A 16,518-nucleotide genomic window follows, 5' to 3' on the forward strand; every position below is an offset into this window, starting at 1 on the left:
ATGAAAATGCCTCCACTGTGAGCATACCGGAAAACATTAGCTAAGATACGACCTGAGTATTATACTTTCCTTAACTACGTTAATTTAGTTATTATAGATGGTTCACTTACTGCTTTGTGTATGTTCTGTTTTCTCACTAAGGCTGTGCCCTTTTCAACGTCAAGGACCATCTCTGATATTTCTTAGTGGTAAGTACATAGTGTACATAGCGGGCAATCAATTGCTTAGTTGATCGAAATATTTATAGGCCAATACATACTTGGTGACACAGAGTGTGTCCCTGCATTGGCTGACAAGAGTCTCTCGGTCATCTTCTCTTTGTGGTCGGACAGTAATTAATTCAAAAGTGTTGCGTCTTGCACAAAATTCTCTGTTGGCTGGTTCTATCTGACGACTGGTACAATTAGCCAGATTTATCCTTCCTATGGGATTCTTTAAAAACAAATTAAGAGAAATCAGTAGAAAATAAGACTAAGTCAGTAAGTATTAAGCAGCATTTAAGTTGGTACAAATTAAAATTAAAATTAAAAAGCTATTCATTTAAAAGTTAAAATTTAGTTACGCTGGGCTTAGAGAAACATATTTAACATTTATTATTGTTCCTAGCTAGACATAAAAATAAAACTCAAAAATATCAACTGGTAGCTCTTGCCAACTATCCTAAAAAGCACTTTATTATGGTGAACTTCAAATAAAAAACACAAACAGTATAATGAGCCCCAGGTACCAAAACCAGCTATAACAATGAGAAACACACCCAACTGCCTTTCATCTGTAACTTACCCACTTCTCCCCTTTCTATAAAAGGAAACCTAGACATTGGATTTCATGTGCAAATATTTCTTTATATATCTATAAAAGATAAGGGCAGGCAATTGCCCTGGATTGTTGGCAGCCATGAATTTCTATGACACAAGTCAAAGTGGAGGAAAACATTCACGAGACCAAATGGTCCTGAAAACGGGAAAAGGAACACATATAGGCACACATGAGCCAACAGCCAATAACTGTGTCAACTCTATTAGAATTTTTAAAAATAAAAGGAGAATACACCATTTTAAAACCTTAGATTGGCTAAGTTTGGAAAAAACAGTAACGACCTCTGTTAATTGGTTAGGGAGTGAGTAACACAGATTCTTATGCATCACTGGTGAAAGTATAATATGATCTATTACTGGTAGGCAACTTGATAACAGTAATCAAAAACCATTAACAATGAGCATTTTCTGATCCTACAGTTCCACCTAAATTTATCCTAAGCAAGTATATAAATATGTACACACAGATTCTAATATGTGTAGTCACTGTTTTTTCATAATAGCAAAAAATTCTAAACAAATTAAATGACAGTAACAGGGGACTATTTAAATAAATCATGGTATTGTTTCCAGCAAATATGATACATTAAATAGTCTGAAAGTCCTCTCATTATATAAGCCGCCAAATGCTAGATAATTAAATTGACAAGAAAGTAGAAAAATCCTTCAAAGGCCAAAATCAATGAGCAAGGGAGAATGAAGAATATTAAGCTAGTGTGAAACCTTGACTTCCCTTGGGGCATTTGCCAACACTAAGACCTGCAACCTAGAAATGACAGAATATAAATTCTGGTATTTGTTTTAAAACACCCTAGCAAAGCAACAAAACAAAACAAAACAAAAATGCATGCGTGTCGTGGGGAGATAAATGAAACCTGAAAATGAATAATTAATTAAGCTGGAAGTTCATTATACTATTTTTGCTTAGTATACATTTGAACATTTTCAATTATAAAATGCAAAACAGGGCTGGGTGCAGTGGCTCATGCCCATAATCCCAACACTTCAGGAGGTGGAGACGGGTGGATCGCTTTGAGCTCGAGTTTGAGACCAGCCTGGCCAACATGGTGAAACCCCATCTCTACCGAAAATACAAAAATTAGCCGTGTGTGGTGGTGCTTGCCTGTAGTCCCAGCTACTCCAGAGGCTGAGGCAGAGAATCGCTTGAGCCCAGGAGGCAAAGGTTGCAGTGAGCCCAGACCGCTCCACTACACTCCAGCCTGGGTGACCGAGTGAGACCCTGTCTCAAAAAAAAAGAAAAAAGTGAAACATTCTGGGAATGGAAGGAAGGGACGTGTAAAGTCTCTGAATAATGCTTGACTCCTCAACTACGCATGAAATCTTTAAACTTAACCCAAAGATTATCTAACTGCCATGAAAATGCCTCCACTGTGAGCATACCGGAAAACATTAGCTAAGATACGACCTGAGTATTATACTTTCCTTAACTACGTTAATTTAGTTATTATTGATGGTTGTATCTGTATGTATATTTCCATGAGGTGACGGCAGTGTGTGTGTGTGTGTGTGTGCGCGCACGCGCGCGCGGTGTAAGGAAAAAGTAAGGACCAAGAATAGTCATATAGTAGCCCCCGCTTATCCATGGTTTCACTTTCCATAGCTTCAATTACCCACAGTCAACCATAGTTAAAAAATATTAAAAGAAAAATTATAGAAAAACTATTCATAAGTTTTAAACTGCGTGCCATTCTAAGCAGCATGATGAAATCTCCTGCCATTGCACCTGGTATGTGGATCCTCCCTTCGTCCAGCGTATCCACGCTGTACCCGCTACCTGCTCAGCAGTCACTTAGCAGCGTTCTAAGATCAACTGAGATCGAGATCATCCTGCCTAGCACGGTGAAACCCCGTCTGTACTAAAAAAATACAAAAAATTAGCTGGGCATGGTGGCAGGCGCCTGTAGTCCCAGCTACTCGGGAGGCTGAGGCAGGAGAATGGTGTGAACCCGGGAGGCGGAGCTTGCAGTGAGCCAAGATCGCGTCACTGCAAAGACTCCGTTTCAAAAAAAAAAAAAAAAAAAAAAAAGATGAACGGCTATAGTATGCAGTGCTTGTGTTCAAGTAGCCCCTATCTGACTTAATAAGGTCCTCAAAGTACAAGAGTAGATATGCCAAAGACAAATCATAAAGTGCTTCCTTTATGTGAAAAGGTGAAAGTTTTCAACTTAATACGGAAAGAAAAAAAATCGTATGCTGAGGTTGCCAAGATCTACACAGTAAGAATAAATCTTCTATCCATGAAATTGTGAGGAAAGAAAAAGAAATTCATGCTAGTTTCGTTATCACATCTCCAACTGCAAAAGTTACCACCACAGTACATGGTAAGTGCTTAATTAAAATAGAAAAGGCATTAAATTTGTGGGTGTAACACATCAACAGAAACGTGTTGTGATTGATGGCAACTGGGTCTGGTACTTACTTATCCATGGTTTCATGCATTCACTGGCGGTCTTGGAACGCATCCACTGAGGATAAGGGGGAACTACTATACATTACTGCATAAGTTAGGAGACCTGCCTTAGCAGACATTAAGATTTATTTTAAAGCTATGGTCATTGAGATTGGGATAGGGAAACAAACCAAAGGAAACAGAACAGTGAGCCTAAAAATAAACCTACACATATAATGACATCTTGATACACATGAGAAATGGCATTGTGGCTCAGTGAATGATATAGTTTGGATATTTGTCTTCACCCAGATCTCATGTTGAATTGTAATCCCCAGTGTTGGAGGTGGGGCCTAGTGGGAGGTGACTGGATCACGGGGGTGGATTTCTCAAGAAATCCCCTTGGTGCTGTCCTCAAATAGTGAATGAATTCTCACATGAATTGATTGTTTAAAAATGTATGGTACCTCCCTTTGCTCGCTTGCTCGCTCGCTCACTCATGCTTTTACCATGTGATGCACCTGCTCCCACTTCACCTTCCGCTGTGAGTAAAAGCTCCCTGAGGCCTCCCCAGAAGCTGAGCAGATGCCAGTGTCATGCTTCCAGTACAGCCTGCAGAACCAGGAGCCAATTTAAAAATTACCCAGTCTTGGGTATTTCTTCATAGCAATGCAAGAATGACCTAATACAGTGGGGAAAGAACCAACCATTCAATGATGCTGGCACAACTGGTTATCCAGGTGAGAAAAAAAAAATCAATTCTAGGGAAATTAAATATGAAGTATAAAACTTTATAACTTTAGAAAGAGGTATAAAAGAAATCTTTGACTCCAGGATAAGGATAGTTTCTTAAATTAGACCCTAAAAAGCACAAAGCAATAGACTGGCAGGTCTGATTACCTTAACATTAGCAAAGTCTGTGCATAAAAAGACACTAAAAAGATAAATTAAAAGATATGCCAAGCCTAAGACTAGGGAAATATAATTGCAATGTATCAAAAAATATTAAAATGAATAATATATAGACAATCAGTTCATAGGAGAGAAAATATAAATGGCCATACACACTCTTATGCTTAGAAAAGATACTTAGTCTAGTAATCAAGAAGACACAAAAATTTTTAAAATAAGAGTACATTTCAAATCTATCATACTGATGGAAGTTTAAAAGGCTGACATATGATGTGTTGGTGGGAATATGAAAAGCTGAGAACTCTCAAATACTCCTGGTGGGAATGGAAAATCGTTCAACCACTTTTGGGACTCATTTGACAAAATCAAGTTGTAGATGTGCAAACCCTACAACCCAGCAATTCTGCTACTAGATAACATTCAAAAAAGAACTCTCATCCATGTGTACAAGAAACTAAATCTTCCTGTATGTGGGCTGTAAAAGGTACAAACCAAAATAAAATAAGAAGAAAGTGAATCACAGCAGCATTGTCTGTATACAACAATTTAGAAATAATCTAAGGGTCTCTAAACAGGAGAATGGATAAATTGTAATGTGTTCTTACAAAAGTATACTATACAGAGAAAAGGGGACAAACTAAAGCCACACATACCACCCCAGACAAATTTCACAAACCATACCGACCCAAAAAAGGCAAGTTGCAGAATGATACATACAGTATGTTATTATCTGTATAATGTTTAAAAACATGCAATTGCAGCAACATATATTGCTTATATACACGTACAGGTTAAACATCCAAAATCTGCAAATCTTGAAATCTGAATTGCTCCAAAATCCAAAACTTTTTGAGAGTCAACATGATGCTTAAAGGAAATGCTCATTGGAGCATCTCAGATTTTCAATTTTTGGATTAGGAGATAATTAACTGGCAAGTATAATGCAAATATACCAAGACCTGAAAAAAAATCCCAAATCTGAAACACCTCTAAATTCCAAGGATTATGAATAAGGGATATTCAATCTGTATAATAAAAATTTAAATAAGTGCATGGGAACAATAAACAAGTTTAGGATAGTGGTTATCTCTGCGGGAGAGAGAATTACATGGGGAGCTTCAACTGGAATGATAACACAGAGGTTGATGAAATTATTTTACGCCCTTTTGAATGTCTCCAACATTTCACAATAAAATTTTAAAATATTAATAATTGTAATGACTACAGTGTAACACACATAGCTATCCAACACAGCATTATAGACTTATCTTTACTGATAATGAAAGATGTTAGAATATTTTATCAAGTAAAAAATCAGATTATAAAAAGCATGCTTTTCCTTTTAAAAAGATTCATAAATGAATAATTATGATATATTATACATTTTTAAAGTTTGAAAAGATATCTAACCAAAATATGAGCAATAGCTATGTCTGTTATGGATGATTTTCTTTTTAATTCTGCTTATTTCTATTTTCCAGTTTGGGGATAATAAATAATCTTACTTGGGCAATAATACTAACTTCTTTAAAAACATGATAAAATTTATTACACAAAATCCTATTGTTAAATTTTAGAAACAAAATACAAACCACTGTTCCTGTGGGTGGGTTTCCATTGCTGTTTTACCCTAACTAATAAGATAAAAATTAAATTTAAAACATTTCCAACTTCAAATGTCAACAAAAAATATAATTAAACATCCAGTAGAAAAGAAGGAAAAATATACATGTTAAGCCATTTTAAGAGTGGTCAAATTACAGGGAATGGATAGGATATAAAAATTGTAAAGGTATATCACACACACACACACCTACAACAAAAACTTTTTTTTTGAGATAGAGTCTTGCTCTGTAGCTCACGCTGGAGTGCCGTGGTGTGATCTCGGCTCACTGCAACCTTGGCCTCCAGGATCCAAGCGATTCTCCTGCCTCAGCCTCCTGAATAGCTGGGATTACAGGCATCTGCCACCACACCCTGCTAGTTTTTGTGTTTTTAGCAGAGACAGGATTTCACTATGTTGGCCAGGCTGGTCTCGAACTCCTGACCTCGGGTGATCTGCCCGCCTTGGCCTCCCAAAGTGCTGGGATTACAGGCATGAGCCACTGCGCCCAGCCAACAAGAACATTTTTAATGGCTTAGTGAGTACATAAAAAGGGTTATTAATTTGGGTGAGTGATGGGGGCCAGAGGGAACATTTGCATGAACACTACATGAAAGTCAATCAGGGCTTTCACCACTAAACAGCACTATTTAAATTACCTTTCGTTTCTCATCATCTGGATAAGTCCAATAAGATATACAGTTTCCAGAAAGAACACACCATCTTCGATGCCAGGCACCAAAACCACTAACATCTTCAAATATGGTCTGGAAAAGTCAATTGAAATGCTGGCTTTAGAAAATTGAGGAAAATGTCCTAACAATGAAATGCTGATTCTGTATGCTAACTGTAGTATGTTGACATATTTCATATCTCAAAATCTATCTGTATGATTTTTTTTATCATGTCTTTTACCTTAGTAATGAAAATCACTGATTATTCATATCAGAAATTTTCTTCAACATCATCTACAAGCATTTAAGAACATTCAGATATCAACCCTAAATTAAATACCTCTATCTAATCTTAGATTTTTGAAAAGTGTAGTGTCCCTAACGAAATGCTCCTTACACAACAGAAATGCCTCAAGTGTTGGAGAATTAATAATACAAAATTACCATACCTTATATATTTTAAAAAACTAATGATAATATATTAAGTTAAACCTATCTTAATATGCAAGACAGGCATTTAATCTTTGTTTAGGAGATCAAGTTTTCTAACAGGATTAGAAAAGAGGTAGCTTATGATCACAGGCCTTGGTCAATAACCATGATAAACATCACAACTCCAAGTCCGCTGCTGAACCATGAGACCGGCTTGAAGTGGTGCCTCCCTGCAGTCAGGCGTTTGTCCTTAGGAATGTTACTTATATTCTAAAGGTAGGCCAGGCAGTAGTGTTGGCTAGAAACAGGATTCCAGAATAGGCAACTAATAACATGTGGTTTTGTTCCACGGAAGCACTTCCACTTAAACAGTGTAAGTAGAAGCTAAGAGTTTTTCTCTCACTACTTTTTAGCTATAGTCATAAAAGAGCCCTAACTGATATAAAAGCCCTCACTTTTAACTAAAAAAAAAAAAGGCCGGGTGCAGTGGCTCACGCCTGTAATCCCAGCACTTTGGGAGGCTGAGGCGGGTGGATCACGAGGTCAGGAGATCGAGACCATCCTGGCTAACACGGTGAAATCCCGTCTCTACTAAAAATACAAAAATTAGTCGGGCGTGGCAGTGAGTACCTGTAGTCTCAGCTACTTGGGAGGCTGAGGCAGGAAAATGGCCTGAACCCGGGAGGCGGAGCTTGCAGTGAGCCAAGATCGTGTCACTGCACTCCAGCCTGGGCGACACAGAAAGTCTTCATCTCAAAAAAAAAAAAAAACCCATAAAAAAATTAAAAAAAACATCATTCATCTAGGAACTTCTGTGTTAAAGAACAAAGCAAGGTAAAAACATAACAATGATGTAGATCAGGGAAACTTTTTCTATAAGGGCCAGAAAGTAAATATTTTAGACTTTGGGCCATACAGTCCCTGCCACAGCTACTCAGCTTGGCTACTGTGGCACAGAAGCAGCAACAGATGCTAAGGAAGGAGATCAGCCTATGTTCCAATCAAAGACTATAAAAACAGGCAGTGAGGCCTGCTGTGCTGCCCTCTGATACAGATGATCCAAAGGCATCTTTGCATTTGATTTTAGATTACCTTCATATCCCAACTTTACTTTTCTGATTGTTGAGAAGCTAAGAATAAATTAGTATTACTTGGTTGTTGCTGTGAGGGACCATTCTAAGTATATCTTTAAATTATCTCAACTACTCCTTACTCCAACCCTATGACAGTAGGATATACACACTCTTCTCAATTCACTGTTTTATGTAAATTTCCCAAAAGGTGGCTTGAATTAGGAGTCTAATTTCTGGCCATGATGTGTGGGAGCAAATGTTACCAAGCTAGATTGAAACTTCAGATTAATTAGCTTGCTCCAACCATATGCTCTTCTGCCTCACCTTTTTCCTCCTCCCCTAATGCTTCCATTTTTCTCCCAAAGCAGCCTTTTTCTAGGCAATACTGCTCACAGCTCCCCAAGGAAGAAAGAAAGGAATCTTGTTATTTCAATCTCAAGCACAAAAGTTAACAGAAATCACTCACCAGCTCCCTCCTGTGTTAACGTTCACCTTTTACATCATAAAGGTAATAAACAGACAAGGTAACTTTTGATAAACAAGATTAACACCAGCTATTATGACATCCTACTATAATCAGAGAAGAATAAGGACAGCCTTTTCATTCCTATAGCTGAAGAAACAGAGGGCCAAGGAAATTAACTGACATCACACAGACCGCAAAACTAGAACCTTCTGGCTGCCAAACCGGAGCGCCTGCCTCTTGTTGCTCCTCAGCGGAGGCACAGCTAGCTTGGCAACCTGTCTCTGGTTGGAGTCGCCCTCTTCCAGGGCAGCCCTGGCACATCCTCACACAGGAAGCCGAGCTGAGGAGCTTTCATTTCCATTACTACCTCTAATTTTTTATAGGGGGTAGAGGCAATTAAAATGCAATGTTTAGGCAGAGGACAGAAGTTATGTCGGGGAATCCAGAGCTCTTTCTTACTAGATTTCTGTAAGTATGGATGTGAGAATGGGCTATAGGATTCAAGACAGAGTAAACTTGAAGAGATCTAACAAGTTCGTTAAGAGCCCAGCTAAAAAATTAATTAGGTGAGACGTTATATGCAAATGGACCAGCTACCTTAACATAGCCTATCCATTGCTAAAGGCATCTACAATAAAATATAATAATGTTTACATGAAAAGAAAAGGTCGTTAGGCAAACACTGCCTTCAAGTCAGAAATTTACATGCTTTTCCAAGACTACCTAGTGCCACCTGCTGGATTTACATGTGATAAAACCTAATAAGGAAGGAACAAATACTATTAATAAGTAGCAATTCCCAATCCTTGGGAAGTCGGCTTCAGTTACTTAGGCCACTGGACTTTCCTTACTATCTAGCTCTTCTGAACCTTTGACAGCAGTTACAAACTGACTTGTAACATCCTTTGCATCATTCCAGTTCTTGCTTCATAGAGAATACCAAAGCAACTGGATTTTCTCCACTTCTTGTACCATACTCACAATCTTCTATGCGTTCTACACACATACTTTCTTCCTCGCATCATGAGAAAACTGTAATTCTGTATCAAATAAATCCATGAACTGTGGCTTGGGCTTAATTCTCCCCATTCTCATGACCTTGCTCTATGAATTACCCCGTAAGCCCTAGTTAAGGTCCTCCATGGCCTCTATCTTCAATCTCTTTGGCCCTATCAGAAGCTGCCCATCTACATTTAAAGCCACTTACGTCTCTCCCATCTTAACAAAATGTTGACAAAATCCTCCTTCCAACCTACATACCTCTGCAAGCACAACACTCTTCTCTCCTTACTCCTTTACTGCCAAAGTGTTTCCAAGAGTTTCCAAGCTCCTGTGCTCATTCCTCATCTCCCACTCACTCTGGACCCATTTGCAGTCTAGCATCTGCCCTCACCTGCGCCAGAATGATCACCCGATAGTAAGTCCTACAGTCCTTACAGAATCTGATCTAACTTAACCACTCCCTCCTTTCAATGTTCTCTTCTACTGGCAACCATGATGCTAGATTCTCCGTTTCTCTCCCTGCAGTCTCCTCTGAGGCTTCCCTCCTTCCATCCGTCCTTTCAATGCTGGCACTCCTCCAGTGAGTTGGCTCTGCTTCCCTCACTTGCCTTGGGCTTCCCCATGCTGCAGATATCCACATCTTTACCTCTACTAAATGTCTGTCTTGAGCTCCAAACCCAGAACTTTCACACATGTTTCCAGGCATCTAAAATTCAAATCATGTAAAACTTAACTCATTAAAATTTCCCACATCGGTGGGAACTGACTAGTCTTCTTTGGGGTTGTCATTCTCCAATCTGCTTTCCACATTGGTCAGAATGATTTTCTCAATCCCAAGTTGAATAATTTCTTTCACTTAAAATCCTATAAGAGCAACTCACTGACTCCAGGATAAAGTCCAAATTCTTTAAAAGGCCCTTGAACTCTTGTCCCATTTCCCTAACCACACTTTCCTCCTCATTCCCCACCCGCCAATCACACGCATGCACTCAAACTCTAAGCTCTAGCTATCCTGAAATACCTTCCACTGTCTGCATGTGTCATCCTTCTTTTCTTTGGGTAGCAGTGACAAAGAAGGGCCCTTCAAGGCACTGTACATTCTCCCCCCTATCTAGAACACTTCTACCCTTTCTCCCTGATTAACTTACTCAGTTTAGAAATTACTTCTCTCAGCAGTTCCCTTTATCCCACCCCACCCACAGTCAAGACCTAATGTCCCACCAATTGATAGCAATGCACCGTTTTCTCCTATTAGAGTATTACATTGTGCGTGTCTGTTTATTTGTATTTCTCTCTTCTAAACTAAAAGCTCATGAGTAGAGGAATTATTTTTTGTGGTCTTTTACATTCTAACGGCAGCACAGTGATTGGCATATAAAGGACATGCAACAAATCTTTACTGAACCAACTTGTCACTTAATCACAAAGGATTTCATTCCTATGGGAAACAAGTCCGTATTTCACAAAATGGAAAAAAGGAAGTTAAAGACCGTGATGTTACTTACTAGAAACCCTCTTTCTTCAACACTGGAATTCACTTGACATTTTATTTTTAAATAAATATGACCTTCCAAAGAAGATAAAAAGGGGACCTGCAAAGAAAACAGGTAAATTATTTGCAAAACAGGTTCAAAGTGTGACTTTTCTTAATAAATCATATATAAATCATGAACAGAGAATATTACAACTTGAAAACACAGTGTTTTCTAAAGTTGGAATATAAAAGGCATGGCCAAAAAGCCATTGGTTCCTTATCAACAAATACTTTTGAAGAATAAATTCATTCAAGGTAAAGCTTGACAAAACCAAAAGCCCTAACTCTCAAGTTAATGTCAGAAAGAAAACAGAAGACAATACTTGGGTTTATCTCCATCAACAGGAGAATATACTCAGTAAAAAACTGGATAAACCAACCTGTAAATTCAGAGCATACAATACCATCCAGCAATAAAGAACAATAAACTGCAGATATGGAAAAGCCAGTCCTTGAATTCATATGGAATTGCAAGAGACCCCAAACAACCAAATCAATCTTGAAAATTAAGAACAAAGGCGAAGGAATCATATTTCCCAATTTCAAAACGTAATTCAAAACTTTGGTAATCAAAGCAGTGTGGGCTGGCTGGACATGGTAGTTCATGCCTGTAATCTCAGCACTTTGGAAGGCCAAGGAGGGGGGATTACTTGAACGCAGGAGCTCAAGACCAGCCCGGGTAACATAGCAAGACCTCGTCTCTATTAAACATGAAAAAATCAGCCAGGTGTGGTGACACATGTCTGTAGTCCCAGCTACTTGGAAGGCTGAGGCAGGAGGATCGCTTGAATCCAAAAGTTCAAGGTTGCAGTGAGCTATGATCATGGCACTGTAGCTGGCCTGGGCAAAAGCCAAAACCTTGTCTCAAAGAAACAAAACCAAACAAACCAGTGTGGTGTTGGCATAAGAACAGACATATGGACAAAAGAAATGGAATTGAGACCAGACATAAACCGATGCATCTTATGGCCAACTGATTTTTGACAAGGATGTCAAGACCATTTAAAGCGGAAGAGCAGCCTTTCCAAAAAATGGTGCGGAGAAAATTAGATATCCACACGCACCAAGAGTCATGGTGGAGCTCCACCTCATACCATTTATACAAATTAAACCCAAATGGATAATATCCTAAGTATGAGAGCTAAAATTATAAAACTCTTAGAAAGGCCAGGCGCGGTGGCTCATGCCTGTAATCCCAGCACTTTGGGAGGCTGAGGTGGGTGGACCGCCTGAGGTTAGGAGTTCAAGACCAGCCTGACCTTGAAGGGATTTCACCTTCAACATAGTGAAATCCCGTCTCTACTAAAACTACAAAAACTAGCCAACGTGGTGGTGCATGTCTGTAATCCCAGCTGCTCGGGAGGCTGAGGCAGGAGAATCACTTGAACCCGGAGGCGGAGGTTGCAGTAAGCGAAGATCGTGCCATTGCACTCCAGCCTAGGCAACAAGAGTGAAACTCTGTCTCAAAAAACGTTTAAAAATAAAACTCTTAGAAAAAACCCATAGAGGTAAAGCTTTGTGATCATGGATTTAGCAGTAGATTTTCAGATATGATACCAAAGGCACAAACAACATGAGGAAAAAATAGATAAATTAGACTTTACCAAAATTAAAAACTTTTCATTACAGAGGTTCCACAAAAAAATGAAAAAATAAAACTACCATATAACCCAGCAATCCCACTTCCAGGTATTTATCAAAAGGATTGAAACTGGGTTCTTGAAGTGCTATCTGCACTCTTACGTTCATTGCAGCATTATTCACAATAGCTAAGAGATGGAAATAATCTAAGTGCCCATCAATAAATGAAGAGACCAAAAAAATGTAGTACATACATACAATATAATATTCTTTAGCATAAAAAAAGGAGATCCTGTCATACGCTACAACATAAACAAACTTTAAGGACATCATGCTAAATGAAATAAGCTAGTCAGAGAAAGAAAAACACTACACGACTCCACTTATAATGAAGTATCTACGTTTGATCTTATCCAAAAGGCTGAAAAGCAACATATGGGCTGGGTGCGGTGGCTTACGCCTATAATCCCAGCACTTTGGGAGGCCGAGGCGGGCAGATCACGAGGTCAGGAGATCGAGACCATACTGGCTAACACGGTGAAACCCCATCTCTACTAAAAATGCAAAAAATTAGCCAGGTGTGGCGGTGGGTACCTGTAGTCCCAGCTACTTGGGAGGCTGAGGCAGGAGAATGGCATGAACCCGGGAGGCGGAGCTTGCAGTGAGCCAAGATCGCGCCACTGCACTCCAGCCTGGGTGACTGAGCAAGACTCTATCTCAAAAAAGAAAAGTAACATATGAAATCTGTAAAGTAGACAATCTCATAGAAGCAGAAACTAGAGTGGTGGCTGCCAGGGACTGGGGAGGAGAATATGAGGAGCTGCAGTTCCATGAGTATAGAATTTCAGTCATGCAAAATGAAAATTCTATAGATCTGCTATATAACATAATGCTTATAGTTTACAATACTTCACTGTATACTTAAAAATTTCTTCAAAAGATAAATACCATGTATTATTTACCACGATAAAAAAAATTATAAACCTTTGCACATCAAAGTACTTTATCAAGAAAGTGAAAAGACAATCTATGGAATGGTTTGAAATATTTGCAAATTATATATCTGATAATATCCAGAATATACAAAGAAAACTCTTACAACTCAGTAACAAAAAGACAACCCAACTAAAACAACTCAAACAAACCAAACTAAAAATTTGGCAAAGGACTTGAATGGACATTTCTTCAAAGATACATATTTTGTCTTCCAATAAGCACATGAAAAGACATTTAACATCAACAGTCATTAGAGAAATTCAAATCAAACCTACAATGAGGAACCACTTCACACCCACTAGGATGGTTATAATTTAAAAATAAAACAAACAGAAAATAGACAATGGCAAAGATATAGGAAAATGGGAACCCATATTACTGGTAGAAATATCAAATAGTGTAGATGCTTTGAAAAACAGTTTGGTGGTTCCTAAAAATAATTATCATATGATCCCACAATTCTGTTCCTATGTATATGTACAAAAGAAATGAAAACAAATCATGCACACACATGTTCAAAGCAGTTCTATTCACAATAGCCAAAATGCGGAAACAGCCCAAATATCTATCAATGAATGAACAGATAAATGAAATGCTGTATATACATGTAATAGAATATTATTCAGCCATAAAAAGAAATGAAGTTCTAATACATGCTACATCATGGATATACTTCTGAAACATTACTCTAAGGGAAATAAGCCAGACATAAAAAGTTACATATTGTATGATGATTCCATTTATATGAAATATACAGAATAGATATATCCATAGAAACCATATGCAGATTGATGGTTGTCAGGGGTTTGGGGGGAGGGAAGATGGGCAAAGACTGCTTAATGAGTAAGACTTTTTACTTTTAGAGACATAAAAATATTTCAAATTAGACAGGTATTTTGCACATCACTGAATGTACTAAATGCCACTGAATTATTTACCTTAAAATTGTTACTTTGGTTACATTAATTTCATTTCAATACATTATTTTTTGAAAACAATGAACTACTAACATAAACAGCAGCATGAATAAATCTTAAAAACATCATGTTGAGCAAAAGAAATTAGATTCAAAAGAGTACACATTCTTTGATTCCATTTAAATGAAGTTCAAGCCCAGGTATGGTGGCTCACATGTGTAATCCCTGCACTTTGGGAGGCTGAGGCAGGAGGATCGCTTGAGCTCAGGAATTCAAGACGAGCCTGGGCAACATAGTGAGACTCCCCATCTCTACTTTCTTTTTTAAAAGATAAAAAAAAATTAAAAACAATAAATGAAGTTCAAGAACAAGCAAAACAAATCTATGGTGAAAACAGAGATGAGAAGAATGGTTGCCTGTAGAGGTTGGGATTGACTAGATGAGAGTGATGGAAATGTCCCTTATCTTGACTAGGTATTGGTTATATAGGTGTATTCATTTGTTAAAACTCACTGAATGCTACACTTAAGGTGTCTATAATTAACTGAACATAATCTTTTTACAACTACATTGAGTACAATAAATTGAACATATTTAAATATAGGGTTTGATGAATTTTGATATATGTATATTATAACCCATGAAAACTTGACCACAATCATAATAATGAACATTTTCATCACCCCTCAAAGCTCCCTCCCATAATCCTGCCTCTCTCTATTCCCATCTCCAGGAAACCAATGATACGCTTTCTGTTGCTATAGGTGATTTTTCATGCACGTCATTTTTACACATCAAAAACAAGTGTTTTTTTGTTTTGTTTTTGTTTTTGAGACAGAGTATCATTCTGTTACCCAGGAGGCAGTGGCATGATCTTGGCTCACTGCAAACTCCGCCTCCCAGGTTCAAGCGACTCTCACACCTCAGCCTCCCAGGTTCAAGTGATTCTCGTGCTTCAGCCTCTCCTGTAATCCTGGAGTTACAGGCACGCACCACTACACCTGGCTAATTTTTGTATTTTTAATAGAGATGGGGTTTCATCATGTTGACCAGGCAGTTCTTGAACTCCTGACCTCAAGTGATCCAGCCACCTCGGCCTCTCAAAGTGCTGGGATTATAGGCATGAGCCACCGTGCCTGGCCAAAAAGAAGTATTTTTAAAGAAAAAGAACCTAAACATGTAAGAAAATATTCTTAACAACTTAGCAGAGGAGCAACCTTGCCATAAGCAACAAATTTTGCAGGGAAAAAGAGAAACTAGTTGAGCCTTCAGCGGCTGAGCATGGGCTGAGGTAGACAGGCAGCTCAAGAAGCAGAGGCAGAGCTAGCTCTCCCTACCCGCCAATTCTCCCCAACAGGAATTTTGCTGAGAAGTGATGGTTGAAGATATGTCTAAAAAGCAGAGAGAAATCTTGTAGACATGCAGTACTTAGATCTCAAAGTTCTGCTCAAAGGTGGGGCCTGAAACCATTCTCAAAGCATTTAAAACAAAACTTGAACCAAATCTATTCATAGCCTAACTTCAGCTCAGTTTCTGATTACATAAGAGACCAGTCCCTAATCCATACTGTCTGAAAGACAAAAGAGCAAGGTATTACCTATTTCAGTCTCTACTGTTCTTTTATAATATAATACCTGGCCTACAATTAAAAAATTACAAGACATGTGAAAAAGTAGGAAAACATGGAACTTATCAAGGGAAAAAAATCCTGTCAATAGCAGATCCACAGATGATCCAAATGTTAGAATTAAAAAAACAAAAATGTTTATACAACATTAAAATATTTAGATGAAAAGATGGAGAAAAACTAGTGAGAAAATGGAGAACTTCAGCAGAGAAATTGAAACTGTAAAAAAAGATCCAAATGAAAATTTCAGAACTAAAAAAAAGTCTGAATTTAAAAATTCATTGGCTAGGCTTCACAGACTAGATCAAATCAGGAAAAAAACAGGTGAACTTGAAGAATTGATAAATAGAAACCATCAAAAATGAAGCACAAAGAAAAAAGAATTAAATGAAAACCAAAAAGAATGTCACAGACCTGTAGAAAAATAGTCAATAGTCTACATTAACTGGAGTTTCAGAAAGGAGAGAGCAAGG

General features: G+C 38.1%; 1 protein-coding gene across 2 annotated transcripts in view; it reads right to left on the reverse strand.

Annotated features, from left to right (window-relative positions):
* Window positions 1-16,518, reverse strand: part of ANLN (anillin, actin binding protein) — a 65,586-nt gene that overhangs the window by 4,624 nt on the left and 44,444 nt on the right. For both annotated transcript variants that reach the window (XM_011972990.1, XM_011972983.1), the window contains 3 exons: window positions 10,896-10,982; window positions 6,403-6,510; window positions 260-432 (listed from right to left, as the gene is read on the reverse strand). In XM_011972990.1, coding sequence (XP_011828380.1) covers window positions 260-432; window positions 6,403-6,510; window positions 10,896-10,982 — 368 coding nt within the window. The remainder of the gene's footprint in view (window positions 1-259; window positions 433-6,402; window positions 6,511-10,895; window positions 10,983-16,518) is intronic.

This window comes from Mandrillus leucophaeus, unplaced genomic scaffold, assembly GCF_000951045.1.
Source record: "Mandrillus leucophaeus isolate KB7577 unplaced genomic scaffold, Mleu.le_1.0 Scaffold100, whole genome shotgun sequence".
Classification (NCBI taxonomy): Eukaryota; Metazoa; Chordata; class Mammalia; order Primates; family Cercopithecidae; genus Mandrillus; species Mandrillus leucophaeus.